At 40.2% G+C, this 21,051-nt stretch overlaps 1 protein-coding gene across 1 annotated transcript; it reads left to right on the forward strand.

Annotated features, from left to right (window-relative positions):
• Positions 1 to 6,635: 6,635 nt before the first annotated feature.
• On the forward strand, positions 6,636 to 20,886 carry LOC133534198 (protein Jumonji-like). The gene is made up of 5 exons (XM_061873287.1): positions 6,636 to 6,848; positions 7,360 to 7,589; positions 12,474 to 12,585; positions 13,373 to 13,467; positions 20,208 to 20,886. Exons 1-5 carry the CDS (start codon positions 6,761 to 6,763, stop codon positions 20,487 to 20,489), a joined length of 807 nt encoding a protein of 268 aa, XP_061729271.1. The 5' UTR covers positions 6,636 to 6,760; the 3' UTR covers positions 20,490 to 20,886.
• The last annotated feature ends 165 nt before the right edge of the window (positions 20,887 to 21,051 follow it).

Genomic DNA, 21,051 nt, shown 5'->3' on the forward strand with positions numbered 1-21,051 from the left:
AACTAGGGACATTCCCCGGCTTCGCACTGGCTACACAAACAAATTATACACCTAAACCTTCCTCATGCATCACTCTATTGATTGGTGAAAACTGCATGAAAATCCGTGCAATAGTTTTCGAATTTATCGCAAACATACATACACACAGACAGACGCGGCAGGGGACTAGTTATGTTTTTTCTATCACTTATTTACCACTGTAGAGATTGAATCACAAAGCTCTACATAAATAGTTTTTTTTTATATTATGTATATATACTAATTCTATATTAAAAATACTGGTAGAGTGAATCTCAATACCATGATCATCGCTGGCCTTTCACATGAATAATATGATCGTTTAAGCAATTCATAATAAAACAATATTATAATTGTTACTTGCTCCGGGTTTCGGAATTCAGGTCATGCTCGCGCTTCTTTTACAGGTGGAGCCACTCAATTCAAACTGTGATTCAACCTCTACAACATACAGTTCGAAATCAACTCACGCCGACTCCGTTGAAACTCACCTCCGCACCAATATGACGATGGTAGTGATGATCGCTACGAGGAAGACGATCGCGCCGAACGCGCCGAGCGCGACCACGGCGCCGAGGTTGAGGCGCGCGCCGACAGTCTCCCGCCGTTCGCCGTCCACTGATTGGGGCACGTTGACACGGGGGGTTTGCTCGGCGCGGATGTTGTTACCGCTGCCGAGAATCTGAGGAGACGTTACAGGTGTTTCATAAAAATAAATTCAATGACATGATTAAGATTCAAAATTAAAAGATTTACTTATTTATATTTTTTTTAATACCTTTTTAAGATAATATTCTGCAAAAAAAAATCATATGTCAACGAAATTGTTTTTTTTTACGGGGTAGGCCTTTGTATGGAAGGTTGGCTGACTTGAAACACCCCATGGAAAAATAGTATTTTATACAATCGGGATATAATGAAGAGCTTTCAGTCAACCGACGAAGCTTTCAGCCAACTGAGTGTACGAGATTGAAAAGCTTGATTATATGATTATTGTAAACAATACTAAAATTACCTAACGTAATACTTACTGTATATAGGAAAACAAACATACAGCTAAAATACGCGAGCAGCCATAATACCTTTATACACGCCCGGCGGGCTGGTTAACGACACCTTCTCGTAACTCATGAGGGCCTGGTACTTACTCCTTACTAAATTCAATTTTTGAACAGTTTTTTTTTCTCGATTTTGGCCACAGTAGCCTGTAGAGACTAACATAAAACGAAAAGCGGTCTTCGTAATCTATGGATATTGCTTTTTTAAGGGTTCCACATACGCGTTCTAACCTATGAAGCAATAGTTGTTACTATAGAACTTAAAATACATAATGATTTGAGCTATCGTTTTGTTTCGTCCTATCTACCGCGGCGACAAGTGATTGGTCAAATTCATTATAGTTGACTACAACGTTTGCTTATGAATATTATAGTTGAGTCAGGAACCCATAGTGAAAACTATATTTCAGTTTGGTATACGAAGTCTTAATTCAACCATTACAGTAGACGAACAGAAAAATAAAAATTTGGCGACAAAAACATTTTTTTTTTTCTTTTTCCTAATCAGAACACAATACCGAGGGCCTACCGCGAACACCGAAGTGCGCAAATTGCGGGCGTCTTTCTCTGTCACTCTAATAACGCCTTAATTGTGAACGGATCCCCAATATTTTTGTTACAGTCGAGGTCATAAATATGTAGGTATACATTTTACACCTTATTGCAATAGATTAAGGTGAAAAAATTTATACATATTTATGAACTCGACTGTACACCTTGTGTACTTACTTGGTTCTCCCTAGGATGACTGGCCACAATAATATGCGGCACATGGCTGGTCGGCGACTCCTGCGCGTCCGTGACCCTCGTTTCATATCTCGTGGTCGGCCGTTCCGTGGTCTTTGGGCGGGGACGGCGCGTCTCCGGCGTGACGAACGGAGTCGGCGCGGGGCGCGGCGTGGAGCGCGGCCGCGTCGGCGGCGCGCGCGACGTGACGCGGGTGGTGGGGGCGGCCGTAGTGGGGGGAGGGAGCGTTGTGGTGGTCGTTGTTGAGCGCTCCTCGGCTGTGGGATGAATAATAACACAAATATTACGGACGTATTGTTTTGAGGATAAATGTTGGTTTTTAGGGTGCAAGATTTAAATGCCCATCGAGAACACTTTAGAGAATACTCAAGCGTCGCCATTTTGGTAATGGGCAAGCTGTGTATGTGTGCATATAGGTAAATGTGTGTGAACAGACCTTGGTGTTACGTATGTATGTACATAGTTGTGTAAAACCGTAAACTGTGACGTCACACTTTTTTCAAAGAGCGTTTGGTGCGCGATAGCATCCATCTAAAGATATTTTGTTAATTTAACATATTTAAGGCCTTTTTAGCGTAAAAGTTGAATTTTAGGACATACGTTTGGTTAATATAGAACGTATTACAACCGTTTCAAAAATTTTGAAAACACCTTATTATTTAGTACTCACTTTTTGTGGAAGAGCGGTTGTCTCTTAATACAGGTATCTTGAATACTTAAATACAGGCACCAGCATGGATATTGAACTGTTTACTTTAAGTTACAGAATATTAATTTTTTTTTTACTTACGTTGACATTTAGGCGGCTGCTGGTCCCAAACGCCGCTCGCTAGACAGCTCGCGCGCCGGGCGCCGACGAGGCGGTGCCCGCGGACACACGCGTACTCCGCGACGGCGCCGAACACGGACGCGTTGTGGGACAGCGTCACGCGCCCGTTGGGGACCTGCGCCGGGGGCTCGCAGTGGACAACTGTAAATGAAGAACAGGGCTATAACCGCGAAAATAGAATTTCGTCAATTGCGTATAAAATAAATAAGCTTTTGGCAAAATTTCATTTTTGGTACAAGCTTTTATCGCTGACTGTACTTTTTTTTCCACAGGCAACTAATACAATAGACAATTCTAAGAACCCCAAACACACTTAGGTTGCGTTGTTTTATCACAAAGTTCTTAAGGCCACCTCTTGTGTGCCAAAAGTATGCTACATTGGGTTCGGTTCCGGGCGCGTATGAAGGTATGCTCGTGTATCTTAGCTGTATACTTTTGGTTTGTTTACCTATATGATTCTAGTATTATTCTAGTATTATTTTTGTTTTTGACTCCTAGGAAAAGCATTGTATGCAACGTTGTATAAATAGTGCAAAAAATGCTCGTGGCGTATTCCTTTACTTCCGTAACTCACGCCACTCGCCTTTTTTGACCCTTCTTATACAACTGTTGCATAAAATACTATTTCGAGCAAGTGTGATTAAAAACTAGGGCTCCCGGTATCCGTGTTATACGCCGAAACGGATACCCGTGTTCTTAAGCCCGGCGGTGCTAAGAACACGGTTTAAACGGAACCGCCGGGATCCGGATCCGTCTCCAAGAACCGTTCCCAAGAAACGTTTCTCAGATACGTATCTCCGTTTAAACGTGTACTTAAGACCGGCCCGAACGGATCCGAAACAGTTTGAGCCAATGCTTACAAGGTCTACTATTGAATGTTGACTTCAGATGAATTTGTTAGGCGTAAATTTTTTTTTAATTGTTTCTAACTGGGTGGATATTACATATTTAGCCAACTATACTATATATAAATCGAAGTAGGTGTCCCTATTCTATATTGTCTATTATTTTTAATTTTAAACCTATTCGGCCCTAGTTTAGAATCTTATTTTTATAGTATTACTGTTTTTAACCTAATATCATTACATATTATATTTCAATGAAAGAAACACATTTTATATATACTGGTGTAATAGTTTCGTGAAGAATATGTATTCAGACAAATACTACCTATATTAGTTAAAAATAACAGTTAAGAAAATAATTATTAATTACTTTGTGGTTATTTTTATCAATTTACTGCTATGCGAAAACAACAAATCTGCCAATGATGCAAAAAAAATACACACACAAGCGGCATTCGAAACGAAGAATTTCACGCGATAACCTTAAAGACTCATGCTACCTTTCTTACCTTTCGATTATATTGTTTAATACATTAAGATAGATCTCAAAATTGGCAATCATTCATATTCACTTGGGACACTTTCAGTTTGCCGCCCGGTGGCGTTCCATTCACTAGATTCTTAGAACGTATTGTTTTTCGAAGACCCTATTGTACGATATCGCCAAAACAAATAGGTTCCCAAACAATTATCAGAACTGTCACAACCAATTATGAGCTTTATGTCCTTGTAATAAGGTAAACATATCTGCATATATTAAAATTGTAACAGATGCAGCGGCAAAAATTAAAGTAAATGTATCCCATTGTTTTGTAGCCGCACCACACTAAAAGGCATTTTTCTATGACGAGAGTGAGAGCTACAAGATGTTATTACTTAGGTATATATTTGATTGTAATTTGTTTTCAAATTAATCTTAATACTAGCATTTGATTGTTTTTTAATAATTGTTTTAAGATATTGCATTTTTTAATTTTTACGAATATCATTTTGATTTCAATTTTATTGTGTAATCATTTAAATAAGTAGTCTACTCGTAGTCGTACTAATGATTAATTTTTTTTTATTAACCTTCCAAACTTTGTGTTCTAAGATATTACCTATATTTTTTACATACGTTCCCCAAGATGACCTATTTTTGAAATACAACTATTTATGTTATTGTTTGTTATTGATTATGCACTACATTTAACGAAATCTATTGATATCATTTGTTTATATACTTATACATTTTTGTTTTAAACGATATTCGATGGAATTAAGTAAATAATTTTAGTAAATATTGTCAATTTTGAGCCTTTGTTTGACTTCTGTTATATCTAATCTACCTACTGAACTCGACCGATCCTATAAAAAAAAATAACATTACCTATTCCTAAAAAGGCTTTTTCATTTCTCATGGTTTGAAAGTGGGTCGTTGTTTTTCTAAGAAGTGTGCAGAAAATGTACGTTTCTGCACTAGCGTCTTTTTTTCGTAGTTGGTTTTTTTTTACGATAAGCAATTAAACTTTAATTTTAAACGGATTTGTTGTACAATTTCCATTCTGATATTTAACTTCTTATTCTATAAATAACGATACCCTAAGTAAGTACCCTCAAGAAAGACTATAAAAGTTAATAATATGTACTTAGTTATATATTTTTAAACACATGTATCTTACTTTCCTTGTATTCCAAATGAAAATTAGAGTTGAGAGTGAAAATTAACTCAGATGAAAGGCACCATTTCAGCCTCGGACTATTGGCGATGTGAAAAACAGTATGAGTCTTATGTTAGATTTTTTTTTCCAGTTTGATTGTTAACATTTGAATCCCTCACTTTGATTAGAGTCCCTCGCTAGGCTTGGAGTTTTACTGTAAAATTCTTCGTTTCGTTTAGGATTTAATTTACACCCACGCCGTAAATATGTCTTTTTACTCCCTTGTGACACAAACTACTAAAGACTACAAGAATTACATAATAAAAATACAAACATAGTTAGGTTGTCTATGATTTTTAGTAATATTTATATTGACTCCACCATTGCGCATTATGGTAATTCTGATTTTGACATTTATTGCTTTAAGCTAAAAGGGCCATCTTATATTTATTAGTACACTTAAACGTATAAAGTTCATTTTATATGATAATAATATGTAAAACTTTTCGTAAATTCAAAATTAATTACAATACAATTTATAAGTACATTTATTATTGGCAGATCATTATACAAATGATAATTTAATAATTTTTACATGGTTTACTATAATAAGACAAAGATGTCAGGCTCACGTCAGTTAAAAAATAAAAATATATACCTATTTCATATTGACCGAATGTATATTCAAGAAAACTCACACATACATTGTAAGATGATTGACAATTGATTGAATTTTTACCACATAGATACCCCAATAGGACTTATATCTACAGATTATTAAAAATATAACTGTTTAAAATGTTCAGTTGGTAAAAAGAATACCAGATCAAGCACTTGGCAGATTTTATCGTGTACAGTCTTTATTGATTTTATTTTTTATTACTAGCACTTTATATTTATTGCTATCAAGTTATATAATAAACAATAAAGTTTTAGTATTTGAACTTTTATATAAAATACTACTATGGTAGCACTATACAGTATTTCTAATTTTCTACTCGTACTTATTGCAACTTAAAACATTGCAAGCAAAAACTAACAGAGGACCTACCGCGAACCACGTTCGTCGTGTTGCCTCTCTGTCGCACTTATAAAATTTTACGTAAGTGTGACGGGGCGGCAACACGTCGAACGTGGTTCGCGGTAGGCCCTCTGCTCAGAAAACGGTTTTGCAAATAAACCGTTTATTGAATTTCGACTCTATGAACCACGGAATAAGGTTAAATATGGCATAAACGTCATGAATCTTTTGTCTAATAATTTGTAGCTCTTACGTACGCCGGTCCGTTCCTTTGCTACTCGTCAAGGACGTTTCCGGAGCCACGGGTAAATAAGATCCGTTTCTTCGAATACCCGTTTATCCGTGGAAACGGCTCTTAATTATACGTTTCTTAATTACACGTGTGGAACGGGCCAGAAAACCGTTTACTTATTATTCGGAAACGGGTATTCGGAACGTGTAAACGTAACACGGATCCGACCGCGAGCCCTATTAAAAACCTGTTACTGTTTTAGTTGGACGGCAGCGAAGTGAACCTCCCCAGGCTATACCACGCCGTGGAACGCAACGGCGGTCTCAGCAACGTCATACAACGCAAGCGGTGGGGCCGCGTCGCCGACGAGATGAAGCTGACCAAGTTGCAGCACCCGGAGCGCAAGCTGGACCCCATATACATGCGATATCTGCTGCCCTACGCCACGTTGTCCGATCGTAAGTTATTAAGATAATCAATCATTTATTTCATATAATGCAAAATGTGAACCTTGAATGTATGAGAACAGTAGTTGTTTTACCAGGGGGTTGTGTTTAACCGCTCGTGCTAATATTGATACCCGAGTAATGGGAAGGTTTCAAAATCGAATCTAGAGCGTTGTGAGGGTTTCAAGGCACGTGTGTTAAACAAACTTTGCTTTACCACCACACCAACGCAAGGAAAATACTACTCGTAACTGTAAACCATCATACGAAATCAATCCAAAGTGAACGTCATTAAATATTTATCATTTAAAAGTCAATTCTACCAGCCAACATAAGAAAACAACCGCAAAATTTAAATTAAATTACTTTGCAACACATGTGGATAGAATCCAACTTTCTTATCCGTTTTTGAATAATTAAGAGAGCTTTTACGACCTATTGTGGTGAAAATAATCTTTAAACCGAGCCCAAACTACTGTTTCATTAGCAAGTAGCAATTTTTAAGCTCTTTTTCCATTCACAGAGGAACGCCAAAGTATAATGGCGGAAGTGGAAAAATGCTGGACCACCAAGTACCAGAAGATGCTAGAACGGGCCCGCAATCCCTTCCAGCGTCAGAACCGGATGCTGGGCACCGAGTGCGAGTCGGAATCTGACGACGAAGGAGAGGATGGAAACACAGCTGGTGCGCTCCAAGAGGCAGAGGACTGCATAGTGCAGGGGCGCACAATGAACCTCGTCACATTCAAAAAAGTAACTCAGAATCTGTCGACGAAGTGGAAGATGGCTACACAGCTGGTGCGCTACATGAGGCTGAGGACTGCATAGTGCAGGGGCGCACAATGAACCTCGTCACATTCAAAAAGGTAAATCAGAATCTGTCGACGAAGTGGAAGATGGCTACACAGCTGGTGCGCTACATGAGGCTGAGGACTGCATAGTGCAGGCGCGGACCATGAACCTCGTCACATTCAAGAAGGTAAGTCAGAATCTGACGACGAAGTGGAAGATGGCAACACAGCTGGTGCGCTACATGAGGCTGAGGACTGCATAGTGCAGGGGCGGACCATGAATCTCGTCACATTCAAGAAGGTAAGTCAGAAACTGACGACGAAGGGGAAGATGGCAACACAGCTGGTGCGCTACATGAGGCTGTGAACTGCATAGTGCAGGGGCGGTCCATGAACCTCGTCACATTCAAGAAGGTAAGTCAGAAACTGACGAAGAAGGGGAAGATGGCAACACAGCTGGTGCGCTACATGAGGCTGAGGACTGCATAGTGCAGGGGCGGACCATGAACCTCGTCACATTCAAAAAAGTAAGTCAGAATCTGTCGGCGAAGTGGAAGATGGCAACACAGCTGGTGCGCTACATGACGCTGAGGACTGCATAGTGCAGGGGCGGTCCATGAACCTCGTCACATTCAAGAAGGTAAGTCAGAAACTGACGACGAAGGGGAAGATGGCAACACAGCTGGTGCGCTACATGACGCTGAGGACTGCATAGTGCAGGGGCGGTCCATGAACCTCGTCACATTCAAGAAGGTAAGTCAGAAAGTGACGACGAAGGGGAAGATGGCAACACAGCTGGTGCGCTACATGACGCTGAGGACTGCATAGTGCAGGGGCGGTCTATGAACCTCGTCACATTCAAGAAGGTAAGTCAGAAAGTGACGACGAAGGGGAAGATGGCAACACAGCTGGTGCGCTACATGAGGCTGAGGACTGCATAGTGCAGGGGCAGTCCATGAACCTCGTCACATTCAAGAAGGTAAGTCAGAAAGTGACGACGAGGGGGAAGATGGCAACACAGCTGGTGCGCTACATGACGCTGAGGACTGCATAGTGCAGGGGCGGTCTATGAACCTCGTCACATTCAAGAAGGTAAGTCAGAAACTGACGAAGAAGGGGAAGATGGCAACACAGCTGGTGCGCTACATGAGGCTGAGGACTGCATAGTGCAGGGGCGGACCATGAAACTCGTCACATTCAAAAAAGTAAGTCAGAATCTGTCGACGAAGTGGAAGATGGCAACACAGCTGGTGCGCTACATGAGGCTGAGGACTGCATAGTGCAGGGGCGGACCATGAACCTCGTCACATTCAAGAAGGTAAGTCAGAATCTGACGACGAAGAGAAAAATGTGGGAACTCAGCTGGTGCGCTACATGACGCTGAGGACTGCATAGTGCAGGGGCGGTCCATGAACCTCGTCACATTCAAGAAGGTAAGTCAGAATCTGATGACGAAGGGGAAAATGTGGGAACTCAGCTGGTGCGCTACATGGGACTGAGGACAAATAAACACACCCAAAAAAATCGATAGTTAGTACATAATCGAACTATTTTTTTAACTAATATAAATGAAAATACAGGTCTGTTAACTAAAGCTGGCGCGTTCACAGTACTCACACTTATGCAATTTCACTATACAGCATGTTTAAAAATAAACCTCCAAATACAACACAGCGCCGCGCGTCGATCACACGTGACTGACTGACACTAACATTTACAATAACATCATGCTGTATTTATAAACAGTAGCAAAAGAAAAACAATAACTGTCTCCTTCACGCTCATAAGATAGACCGCGCGCGAGAGAGACGGGCAGACATTTCATGTTGCGTATGCAGTGCGACGTCACGCCGCGCGCTTATTCACAGACACTACACAAGCGCAATGTGTAAATGTGTTGATCGCGCCAGCTTTAGTTAACAGACCTGTAATAATAAAAACAGTTTACTATTAAATATTTTTAACAAAATACATAATGGATATATACAGAGGATTACTATAACTAGCTTAAATCTAAAATAGGCCCTTGAGGCATTGTACCTAGGATGCTGGTGGCATTTCCTCGTTGTATCGCAATACTGATAAGTTGTGCGAGGAAGCCGCCAGCTCTTCGGCCACCTCACCAATTACGTCAACCAGACGTTTCGCTTGTGCGCGCTGGGACCCCATTATTCAAATTGTTAACAAATTTGAAAAAAGTGTTTACATACATACATTTCTTATGGGACCGTCTGCAATTATCGGGGGTTCTTATATTAGCGAGAATCCTGAGGTATTTTTCAATAATAATAATAATAATAAATAATAATAAAATTCTTTATTGCACTCTACATAAAAAACAGATACAGAAATTGATAACATATACACATTGGTAGGTAACAACAGGCGGACTTATCGCTAAACAGCGATCTCTTCCAGACAACCTTCAGATAGTGAGATGGCGAACGAAGCGAAGTTAACGGGTGGTGCAAAAAAAATCAAAATAAAGAAAAAAGTAGTAAAAATACAATATAATACATATACTACACATATAAAGTTAAGATAGACTACATTATTACTATATACAAAAAATATATACATATATATATATATATATATATATATATATATATATACATATACATATATAAATGACAAAGGAAGCCATAACAATGACAACGAGTTTAAAAGAATACGAGTATAGGACCTTCATGAAATAGACAAATAATGTTCTTTTAATAGGTTTTTAAAAATGGGAAGTTTAAGTGGATTTAATAATAATCAGACATATAACTTATTGTGGCAAAAACGAGTGCTTGAGAAAATGAAACATCGACAAATATGTTATAGATAAGTCAGTCATAGATTAATAATTTCAAGAATGCAAATCAATTATAAATCGGACCATAATTTCTTTAATACATATATTAAGTATTTAAAAATAAAAACGTTAAATGTAGAATACTGTGCCAAAAAATAAGAAACTACCAATTGGCTGTATCAAAGAAGATATCGAACGTGCTGTGTATTTTGCGGTAGCTATCTTTTTATACAATGTTTAAAATATATTTTCTGCCCTCCGGGCGGACTTTGCTCCCGCTGCGCTAAACGAAGTTGCCGCTTTCCGCCTCCGTCTAGCAGAACAATAGTATGCGCACCACGGCAGGAAACGTAGGACATTCCATCCCGCGTGTTTGTCACCCACGCCTTCGGCTCGGGTAACAATTTTACACGCGGCACGCAATTTCCTACTTTTCCTCCCTTGGGACACAAATAACTAATAACGCTAAGGTAACATCGATAATAGAAATGTCGATATTTGATTTTGTCAATCACTTTATTTTGCCACAATAACTTCTATGTATGGTAATAATCATTCAAAACGGATACGGTCTTCACTGTAGAAAAGATACACTGATTGAGTAGGATGTTATATCTTTTGACGTAATGACTCTTTGTTGCCATAATACAATAGAATAAAAACAGTAGATTGTTAAACAGTGTGTGGAAAGTGAACCATATCACCCGAGATATTTTCGAGGGTGAGATGGTTACTTTTACCCGAGTTAAACACTCTACTTTTCATTTCGACTATGAGGAAAGTCAAACACAAACAAGAAATGTAGGTTATGAGTTATGACTGAAATTGGCGCCATTTACATTTTGATCGGAAAAAATCTAAAACCATAGACAATCCGATCTTAAATTGGGATGTGTCTGAAACGGCCTTCATGAATACGCGCCTTAAAAAAGTGAAACTGAATGAATGAATGTAATGTAATGATAATATTTTAAACATTCATATTGATTTATTAACAAATATTTATGTTTATTTCATACATTTAAATATAAAATACAAGTAGTGTATTTTTTTGATAATGCAATTGACATTTAATTTCGATAATACTTTGTAGGAAAATGCGGAAGCTAATTTGAGAGCTTTTAACTGAATAATATGGCTTATATGGCTTTTAGCCGTTGCTCGAATTACAAATTTTAAAAAAATACTTTCCACCCTAGGGTGGGAAATGCAATTTTCCACCCGGCTATTAGCCTATGAAAGGTGAACTTTCCGATTAGGAGAGATTAATAGTACATTGTGCAACTAGGGGGTAAGTGAAATTTTGGATACGAGGGAATTTAAGACCCGAGTTTGCAATATTCTTACCCTCGGAGTTACACACAATGTTTTTCATCACACTTGCGAAGAAAAAACTAAATTTTAAGCGAAATAATTCTTAAATACGGTGACATATCAAACATTCGTCCGCCATTTTATAATTTCTTGACAGGTGAGGCACAGACCTATTCGGCATTCAGCCACAATTGAAAATTATGTAAAAATATTTTAAACGGCTGTTAAATTAATAAAAATTAAATAATTTTAAACATAAACAAAAATGTTAAATTATAAACGTCAGTATTTTAAAAGTAAAACTCATTTATGCTACTCTGTTTGTTTGAATAAGTGACATAATTAAATAAAAAATCTATAACTCCCTAGGGAGTTGTAGCTTTTTTTCACAATACATAACTCCCGCGGGAATAAAATAAGCCTTTGTCCTTCAGCACACCTGCATGAAATAAGATCTCTTTCGAGCAAGTGTGATGAAATAGTACATTACGATACAAGTGCGAAAAATAGGAAATTCGAAACGAGTGGCGATAAATTAAAACACGACCGAAGGGAGTGTTTTAAATCGACACGAGTTGCGAATTACCTATTCGCACATGTATCGTACAACGTTTTACAGTACATATGGCCCTTTAAATGTTCGACACAGTAACGTAATATGCTACTTCTCGCACTAGTGCTATAAAGTAGCCCCATATGTACTGTAAAATAAATAATGTGATCATATTTCAGATCGCGACGTCGCTCATGGACGCGCACTTCGACCCGTCCAAGCAGCCGCCGGGCGCCGTCGACGTCGAGAAGGCGTACTGGCGCGCCGTGCTGCTTGGCACCGAGCACATCGGTATACATTTAGATTTATAGTACCTGGGCGACCGAGCTTTGCTCGGTTATAACTATTTATTGTAATATGGTGGTGTATAGGTGGTAATCTTAACTATTTTTTTTACTAAATTAAACTTGTCTAAAACAATAAAAATTAAAAAAAAATATATAAATTTGAACATATAAAGAAAAAAGTTAGTCACCGGGCGACATTCGAACCCGTAACACTCGTTTAGCAGTCCGCGTCGTAACCCGCTGAACCAGACGGACAGTGGCCGGCAACACGAAATTAGCGACCATATTCTGCGTCGAAAGAAAAACGCATGAAAACTCGAAAACACGCGTTTTCCCAAACATAAGACTAATCTAGATAGATTGTATACCCCCAAAAACCCCCATATACCAAATTTCAGCAAAATTGTTAGAGCCGTTTCCGAGATCCCGGAAATATATATATATACAAGAATTGCTCGTTTAAAGGTATAAGATATAGATTTATTTATTTATGCAACATACGATTACAAATTACATTCATGTCAATTTATCGACTTCATATTTTTCAGTGACCTCTATTATTATAATATAATAAGGGTGACAGTTGGTAACTACAGTTACCAAAAGCAATTAATTGATCTTTATTGTTTTAAAAGTTGTTAATCAAAAGTTATATCGTTTTAGGAGTACAATATATGGTTTAATTATTTGCTCGTGTTACAGGAAACACCCGGTAGATGCCTCAAACGCATTAATGGGTAGTGTTTCATTAGTTTGTTAATAATTTAATATATTTATGTTTTTTTGTTCAGTGGCCAACACGGCGTCCATAGACACGGGAGAGGAGGGTTATGGTTTCCCGAAGGACCCGCAGGCCGACTACGGCGCGCACCCCTGGAATCTCAAGGTAGGTTTCTAAAAAAAATATCGCTGACTGTACTTTTATATCAACAGACAACTAATATTAATCGAGACTATAAAGCAATTATTAAAATTCTTCGTGTTACTTTACGTATTAATTGGTTTTACACCACACCATTATATAGGTTTCAAAATATACAGAAGTTAGTTTCCAGTTCGTAATTTATGATATTAAAAACTTGTTGCATGTCTATAATAGTACATTATTGCAGAGGCCGGGAAAGAGCAATTCGTGGATGAGATTTGATTTTGTCGGACGACGCGAAGCGGAGTCCGACAAAGAAGACGAATCCACGAATTGCTGTTCCTGCCGAGGCATATATAGTGCTTTTCTCCAAACATGCGAGGAAATCAGGTAAAATAATCATAATTTAAACATGAACCAGCACTCAAATCGAGCCTTCACATCAAAAACGTTAAAATCAATTTCGCTCTTTAATTATTTTTTTAAAGTTAAAGGCACAACTATTCTGCCATTCAGTACCATTCAATATTCGCTCATTCAATATAATTGTGCAATATAAGCTGTATTTGCACGCATGAGATCCTTAAAAAAATATAAAAGTTATATAGTCTTTGATTTTATTAAGCAGTATTCGCACGATCATACACGTCGGTCTTACACGACTCTATCCTATATCTTGAAATGACGCTGACCGGGTCGTGTAGACGCGGCCCGCGGCTATATTAATTGGCTGTATGCCGTCCGCTAAAACACGACAATACTGTTTTTTTTTTATTTGAGTACAATAAGGTGAACATTTCCGAGCATATCGGGGTAAATAATATTATTGTAGTATATTCATAAATATGTATTGGTGTGGGTAGGTTTTTAAAAATAATAAATCAGTCTATATCCAGCTGTCTTTGTGTTTACTTCATGGTGGCAGCGGTGCTCGGAAATATCGAATAAATTACATTATTAAGTGTCGTGCGGTGAACTTTTAACATTAATACAAGTGCACTGTTAGTAAATACGTGTTTTTAACAATGGAGCACGCGCGTCCTCCTACGGAATTAGCTTTAGAAGGCGGCCCGGCGAATCGTGCTGATTCATGGCGCAAATGGTTAAAGCAGTTTAAAGTGTTTTTAAAGGCATCTGGTGTATACAAGGAACCTTCGGATGTACAAGCGAGTTTATTAATAAATCTTATCGGGTCCGAGGGATACGACGTGTACACAACGTTCAAGTTTGATAAAGAGGAGGATCGCGACGACATTGATAAGTTGATTGAAAAGTTTGATCAGCATTTTGGCACAAAAACAAATGTTATTATGCTGCGATTTAAGTTTTTCACACGCAGTCAAGAGCCGGGTGAAGGCATCGATGAATATGTAACCGCTTTGAGAATCATTAGTCAACAGTGCGAGTTTGATAAACTCGAAGATGGCTTGCTACGCGATCGCATCGTGTGCGGGATTAAGGATAGCGTAGTACGGGATAGACTCTTGCGCACAGACGGGTTGACATTAGAAAAAGCTATACGAATATGTCAGTCTAGTGAAATAACGAGTGAAGAGAACCGGGAGATCGAAGGCGTGAAGAAGGAGTCAGTGAGTATGTCGGTAGATGCGTTGAGGAATCGCTCGGGCTGTGGGCGTGGGTCGGTGCGTCGTGGCTGGCGCGGAGGCCGCGGAGGCGGCGCGCGCGCGTCCGGCGGCGGCGTCGGCGGCGCTGGCGCGGCAGCCGGCGGCGCGGGAGCGGCCGGGAGCGCTCGGGAGCGATTATGTGCATCGTGTGCTGAAAGCTATTGTGACGGCGGGGCTCGTTGCGCGGCTAAAAGTGTTAAGTGTTTTTTGTGCGGAAACAGAGGTCATTTTAAAAAAGTGTGTCCGGCGCGTAAATCGAACAAAGTGTATCAACTACAGGAGGACAGCGACGACCTGTATTATTTGGACACTATCAAAAACGTCGATCACATTGAGGACTCAGAGTGGTATGAATCATTACCGTTACTTTGTTCAGATAGATTAGTAAGACATAAATTTAAACTGGACACTGGTGCAGATCTCAATGTAATATCTAAATCTAATTTTGTGAAATTAGGCTTTAGTCTCTCGGATATAAGCGCCGACAATATAAAAGCGCAATCATATTGTCGCAATTATATTCCCTTTATAGGCTCGTGTATTATTAAATGCATATACAAACAACAGGAATTTATGTTGAAATTTATTATAGCGGAGGGGGAATATCAAAGTATTCTTGGAAAATACGCTCTGAGAGAATTAGGCCTAGTAAAACGTGTCTATTCGCTAAACGTTGACGACTTTACTGATTTGTTCAGTGGCCTAGGTAAACTTCCAGGTCAGTATAAGATACCTATTGAAAGCGACGCGTGTCCATGCATTTGTCCTGTACGCAAAATACCGTTAGGTGTCAGGGATCAGTTGTTGACCGAGTTGACTCGCATGGAGAGTTTAGGTGTCATACGTAAGGTTACGCACCCCACCTCGTGGGTAAATGCTATAGTTATGGTTGCTAAAAAAGATGGGAGTTTTCGAGTGTGCCTCGATCCACGACCATTGAACCGCGTTATACGTCGTCAGCACTACCCGTTGCCTACGGTAACAGAGATAGCGACAAAGTTAAAGGGAGCGCGTTACTTCAGTAAGTTAGATGCCAGGTCCGGGTTCTGGATGATCCAGTTAGACGATGACAGTGCCGATCTGTGCACATTTGGCACGCCATATGGTAGGTATCAATTTTTACGCTTACCATATGGAATTAATTCGGCTTCTGAGGTGTTTCACAGTAAAATAAGACAGCTTCTGGAGGACCTCGAAGGTGTCGATTCGTTCGTCGATGACGTTATCGTCTGGGGAGCCACGGAGGAAGAGCATGACAGTCGGTTACGAAGTTTGCTTGAAAGAGCGAGACAAGTAGGTATAAAATTTAATAAGGAAAAGTGTGAATTTTGTGTGAGTGAGGTAACATATTTAGGTCATACTTTTAATTCGGAAGGGATTAAAATCGATGACAAAAAATTAAAGGCTATTAAAGAAATGCCGAGCCCTAGTGACAGGCACTCTCTAGAAAGGTTTCTAGGTATGATCAATTATGTTGCCAAGTTCATTCCTTGTTATTCGGAACAAGTAGCTCCACTTAGAAACCTCCTTAAAAAAGACAGTGAGTGGTGCTGGGGCGAGTGCGAGGAGCACGTGGTGCGCGCGTTGAAGCAGGCGCTGTGTGAGGCGCCGGTGCTGGCGCTGTTCGCGCCGGATCGTCCCTGCGTGCTTTCCGTAGATGCGAGTAGCCAGGCCCTAGGAGCTGTTGTCCTGCAACAGGAGCGTTCGGTTGAGTTTGCTTCTGCCACGCTCACCGACACGCAGCAACGCTACGCGCAGATCGAGAAGGAGATGTTGGCGATTGTTTTTGCTCTCGAGAGGTTCCATCAGTATGTATACGGGAAATCAGACGTGGTAGTTGAAACGGACCACAAACCCTTGGAAGCGCTGTTTAAGAAATCCCTGGATGCTGTACCGGCTCGGTTGCAGCGTATGATGTTGCGTGTTCAGAGGTATGATTTTTCTGTTGTATACAAACCCGGAAAGTACATGTTCATCGCGGATACTTTGTCACGTGCGGCCCTTCCAGACTTAATGAGCGATAAGATCTCACAGGAAGTTGACGATCAAACCTGTTTCTTGTTGCGGTCGGTGCGCATAAGTGATAACAAGATGGATACAATAAGACAAGTCACTTGCAAGGACAAGGTATGTCAAGTTTTAATAAATTACATCAAAAACGGGTGGCCAACCTCAAAACACGAGTCTGATGAATGTGTGCGAGCATTATGGGACGGCAGGGAATGCTTTGAATACACAGACGGCGTCTTATTCAAGAATAATCTGGTGTATATTCCGACCGGACTCCGAACAGAGATGGTGTCGCGGGTGCACGAAGGCCACCTCGGCATAGACCGGTGCAAGCGGCGCGCCAGGGAGGTAATGTGGTGGCCGGGCATGTCGCGTGACGTCGAGCGCGCCGTGCGCCGCTGCCGCACCTGCGCGCAGCACGCGCCCGCGCCGCAGCGGGAGCCGATGGTGCCGCACCTCATACCGGGCATACCATGGGCCAAAGTTGGTTCGGATATTTTTGAGTACAAGAGTAAAAACTACTTGCTCTTAGTCGACTACTTTTCAAACTTTGTCGAGGTATGTCCCTTAAGATCTATAAATTCAGCCGCTGTAGTGCTAGCACTAAAGGATCAATTTGCCCGACACGGAATTTTCCAGTGGAGCTCATTTCAGATAACGGCCCAGCCTATGCGTCGAGGGAATTCAAGAAATTTGCAGAAGTCTGGGACTTTAGGCACTCCACGTCATCTCCCAACTACGCTCAATCAAACGGTCGCAGCGAACGAGCGGTAAGGACAATGAAAATGATCTTAAAAAAATCATTGGACACGGGTTCAGACTTTTATTTAGGTTTATTGAATTTTAGAGCCACGCCGCGGGATGGAATCGCTAGTCCTGCACAACTGCTAATGGGTAGGAGATTAAATACGCGATTACCAATTCATGAGGATAAATTAGTACCGGATAGGGACAACACGGTCGATTAACACGGCTAATTAACACCCTTATACTGCCCATTATTGATTATGGTGATGTGTGTTATCCGGACTTAAACGAAGAGTTGCTCGATAAATTGGACCGCCTGCTTAATAACTGCATTCGCTTCGTTTTTTGCCTCCGCAAATATGATCACGTTTCTTCTTTTCGCGCACAACTTGGCTGGCTTCCCATTCGTCAACGACGCAATATTCGCTTGCTTTCCACTCTTTTTTCTGTGCTTAACGATCCACATTCTCCTGAATACCTCAAATCCTTCTTTCAATATTATGGCGTTACCCGCGACCGTCAACTTCGCTCTTCTGGCAATATGTCTCTGTCCATCCCTCTTCACCGGACTGGGTTCATGTCAAATTCGTTCACCGTGCAGGTGGCGCGTCTTTGGAATGGACTTCCTTTTTACATCAAAAATGCGCCAAATAAGTTCGCTTTCAAAAAATCATTACGTGCTTTCTTTGCTAGCAGAATGAAAGATTCTTAATGTATTTATTTATTAGCTTCAGATGTTTCGTCTTTATTTATATATATGTATATATATCTACATATTTATTTATATATGTATGTGTGTATTATGTTTGTATGTATATGTTATTTCATGTATTTTTGCTTGATTTGTTTTGCTATTGTAATTGTAGCACCGCTCTCAATCTCTCTGCTTAGCCTTAAGGTTGACTGGTAGAGAATGCCTCGTGGCATTAAGTCCGCCTTTTGTACTATAAGATTGTTTTCTTTTGTGCAATAAAGATTAAATAAATAAATAAATAAATTATGATAACATAGTGCGTAATCAGGCGCGGAGTAAACAATGGCACGACGAGCGGGCGCGAGCGCTGCCGGAGCTGCAGCCGGGTGATGACGTCATCGCACTAGACGGCAGTGACGGCAGTGGCGGCAGGAGGCGCGCGGCGCGGGTCACGGGCCGGGCGTCACAGCCGCGATCGTACTTCGTAACGGATGCCTCAGGCAAGCGTTACCGAAGAAATAGGCGGCATCTGATTAAGCTGGAACCCGAGATTGCATCTCACGCATCATCTCATCACGAGATATTGGACGGTGAAGATGCAGGGTGTTCAAGCGATGACAGGGTTTACGACGACGTAGGAGAGTCACTCGATACGGCCCCCGACACCGCGGTTCAGGATACGCGTTCTCAGACCGGTCAGCCTGTTGTCTCAGGGCGTAATGAAAATAGCTATCAACGCTTGCCGAGGGCTGCTGCTATAGAGGCCAGAAAAAAGTTAAAGCAATAATAACCCATGTTAAATATATATAAAATAGGTATATTACATATTTACCTATGTCAATCATGTATATCGTAATTGCAGTTCCTCGTGTTAGCAAAAATAAACCTTATGTATATGAGAACTTTTATATATGAACGATTATTGAATGTAATAGTTAAAGTATGTACCTAAACAAATAATCTTAATGTTAAGTTGGACCTGATACAAGCAAATTTAAAAATATCTAACTGTTTTTAATTAATTTCATTTCATTTATTCCTTGCTTTGTTATTTTAACACAAGTTTGCAATTAAGTTTAGGCATACGTATGATCACAACAATAATTCACAAGGATAGGAAGGATAAACATTATAAATTAGTATGTTATGTTCATAACTGTGCGGCCAATATGTAAGATTAAGATTATAGATACTGCATCTCACGAAGGTAAGCTGTCTAGCGAAATTAGACTTTGATAACATAATAATAAAAGTGAAAATCAAGGCTCTTCATGAAATGTACTAGCTATAATTATATACTGTAAGGAGTTACAATAACTTATAATTACTGTAATCCAAATCGGTTAAAACTTGTAATAATTGGATTACTTCAACAATTCATTAAGAGGGAGATGTAGTATATTCATAAATATGTATTGGTGTGGGTAGGTTTTTAAAAATAATAAATCAGTCTATATCCAGCTGTCTTTGTGTTTACTTCAATTATAATAAATAAATCTTCTCTGCTGGTGTCCGGGCGATATAGCCGTGACGATGTGCGCTCGCTAGGTGGGCTCTTTGGCGTAGACGGGGGTCTGTAGCTCTGTATAAAGACTAGCCCAGCGGGTTGTCCGGCATCAGTTCACGAGCGCCCACCTGGTGGGTTCCTGGCAGTGTCAGCATTCGAACCCTCGACCTCCTCACAGGTCCTGGCGCGGAACCCGAACAACGTGCTCCGCTACCTCGGCCCAGTGCTGGGCGTGACTGTGCCCACGCTCCACCTCAGCATGCTGTTCAGCACCTCGTGCTGGCACCGCGACCCCCACGGCCTGCCCTGGACCGAGTACATGCACAGCGGGGCCGAGAAGATATGGTGCGTGCACTTGTGTGTGTGTGTGTGTGTGTGTGTGTTTGTGTGCGTGTGTGTGTGTGTGCGTGCGTGCGTGCGTGCGTGCGTGCGTGCGCGTGGTAATGTTTATAGCAAATAAAATATTCTTATTCTGTATCAACTATAGTAGGTAGTGACTGCCATATATACTTTGTATCTTTAGGTATTTAAATAAAAGTAACCTAACTATTCTAATCAAAATTAATTTCAATTGGAAGAAACGTAGGTAGGTTACATATTTTAAAATATTTGTATGTATTTATTTATATATGTAGTTAGGTATGTCTTCTTCTTATGGTGCCATATCCTATCGGATGTCGGCGATCATCATGCGAAAGTTTTCTCTAATCTTTGCCGTTCTAGAAAGAGTGGCGGCGTTCTTGGTACCGGTCCAATCCCAAATATTTTTACTCCATGTTGTTCTAGGTCTTCCCTTACCTCTTTTACCTTCTATTTTACTTTCTATAATTTTTCTCAATATGTCATATTTACTATTTATTAATGTGTATGTTAGGTATGTATTAATATGTTTATAAATATGTAGTTTTATATATATATATATATATTTATGTACAAGGCATGTTTTGGGCCATGGGTATTTGGGGTGGTAAATTTAAAGCCTGCAACCCCCTAAGTGAGGGTATCCGGGACATTCCATTTAT

Source organism: Cydia pomonella, unplaced genomic scaffold (assembly GCF_033807575.1).
Source record: "Cydia pomonella isolate Wapato2018A unplaced genomic scaffold, ilCydPomo1 PGA_scaffold_68, whole genome shotgun sequence".
NCBI classification, from domain to species: Eukaryota; Metazoa; Arthropoda; class Insecta; order Lepidoptera; family Tortricidae; genus Cydia; species Cydia pomonella.

What these genes read in the sequence shown, in the direction of transcription:
- LOC133534198 (XM_061873287.1), top strand. Translation starts at nt 6,761, where the DNA reads ATGAAGCTGACCAAGTTGCAGCACCCGGAGCGCAAGCTGGACCCCATA. An exon ending in CTACGCCACGTTGTCCGATC is followed by an intron (nt 6,849 to 7,359) that starts GTAAGTTATTAA and finishes TTCCATTCACAG; the next exon opens with AGGAACGCCAAAGTATAATG. An exon ending in CGCACCCCTGGAATCTCAAG is followed by an intron (nt 13,468 to 20,207) that starts GTAGGTTTCTAA and finishes ACCTCCTCACAG; the next exon opens with GTCCTGGCGCGGAACCCGAA.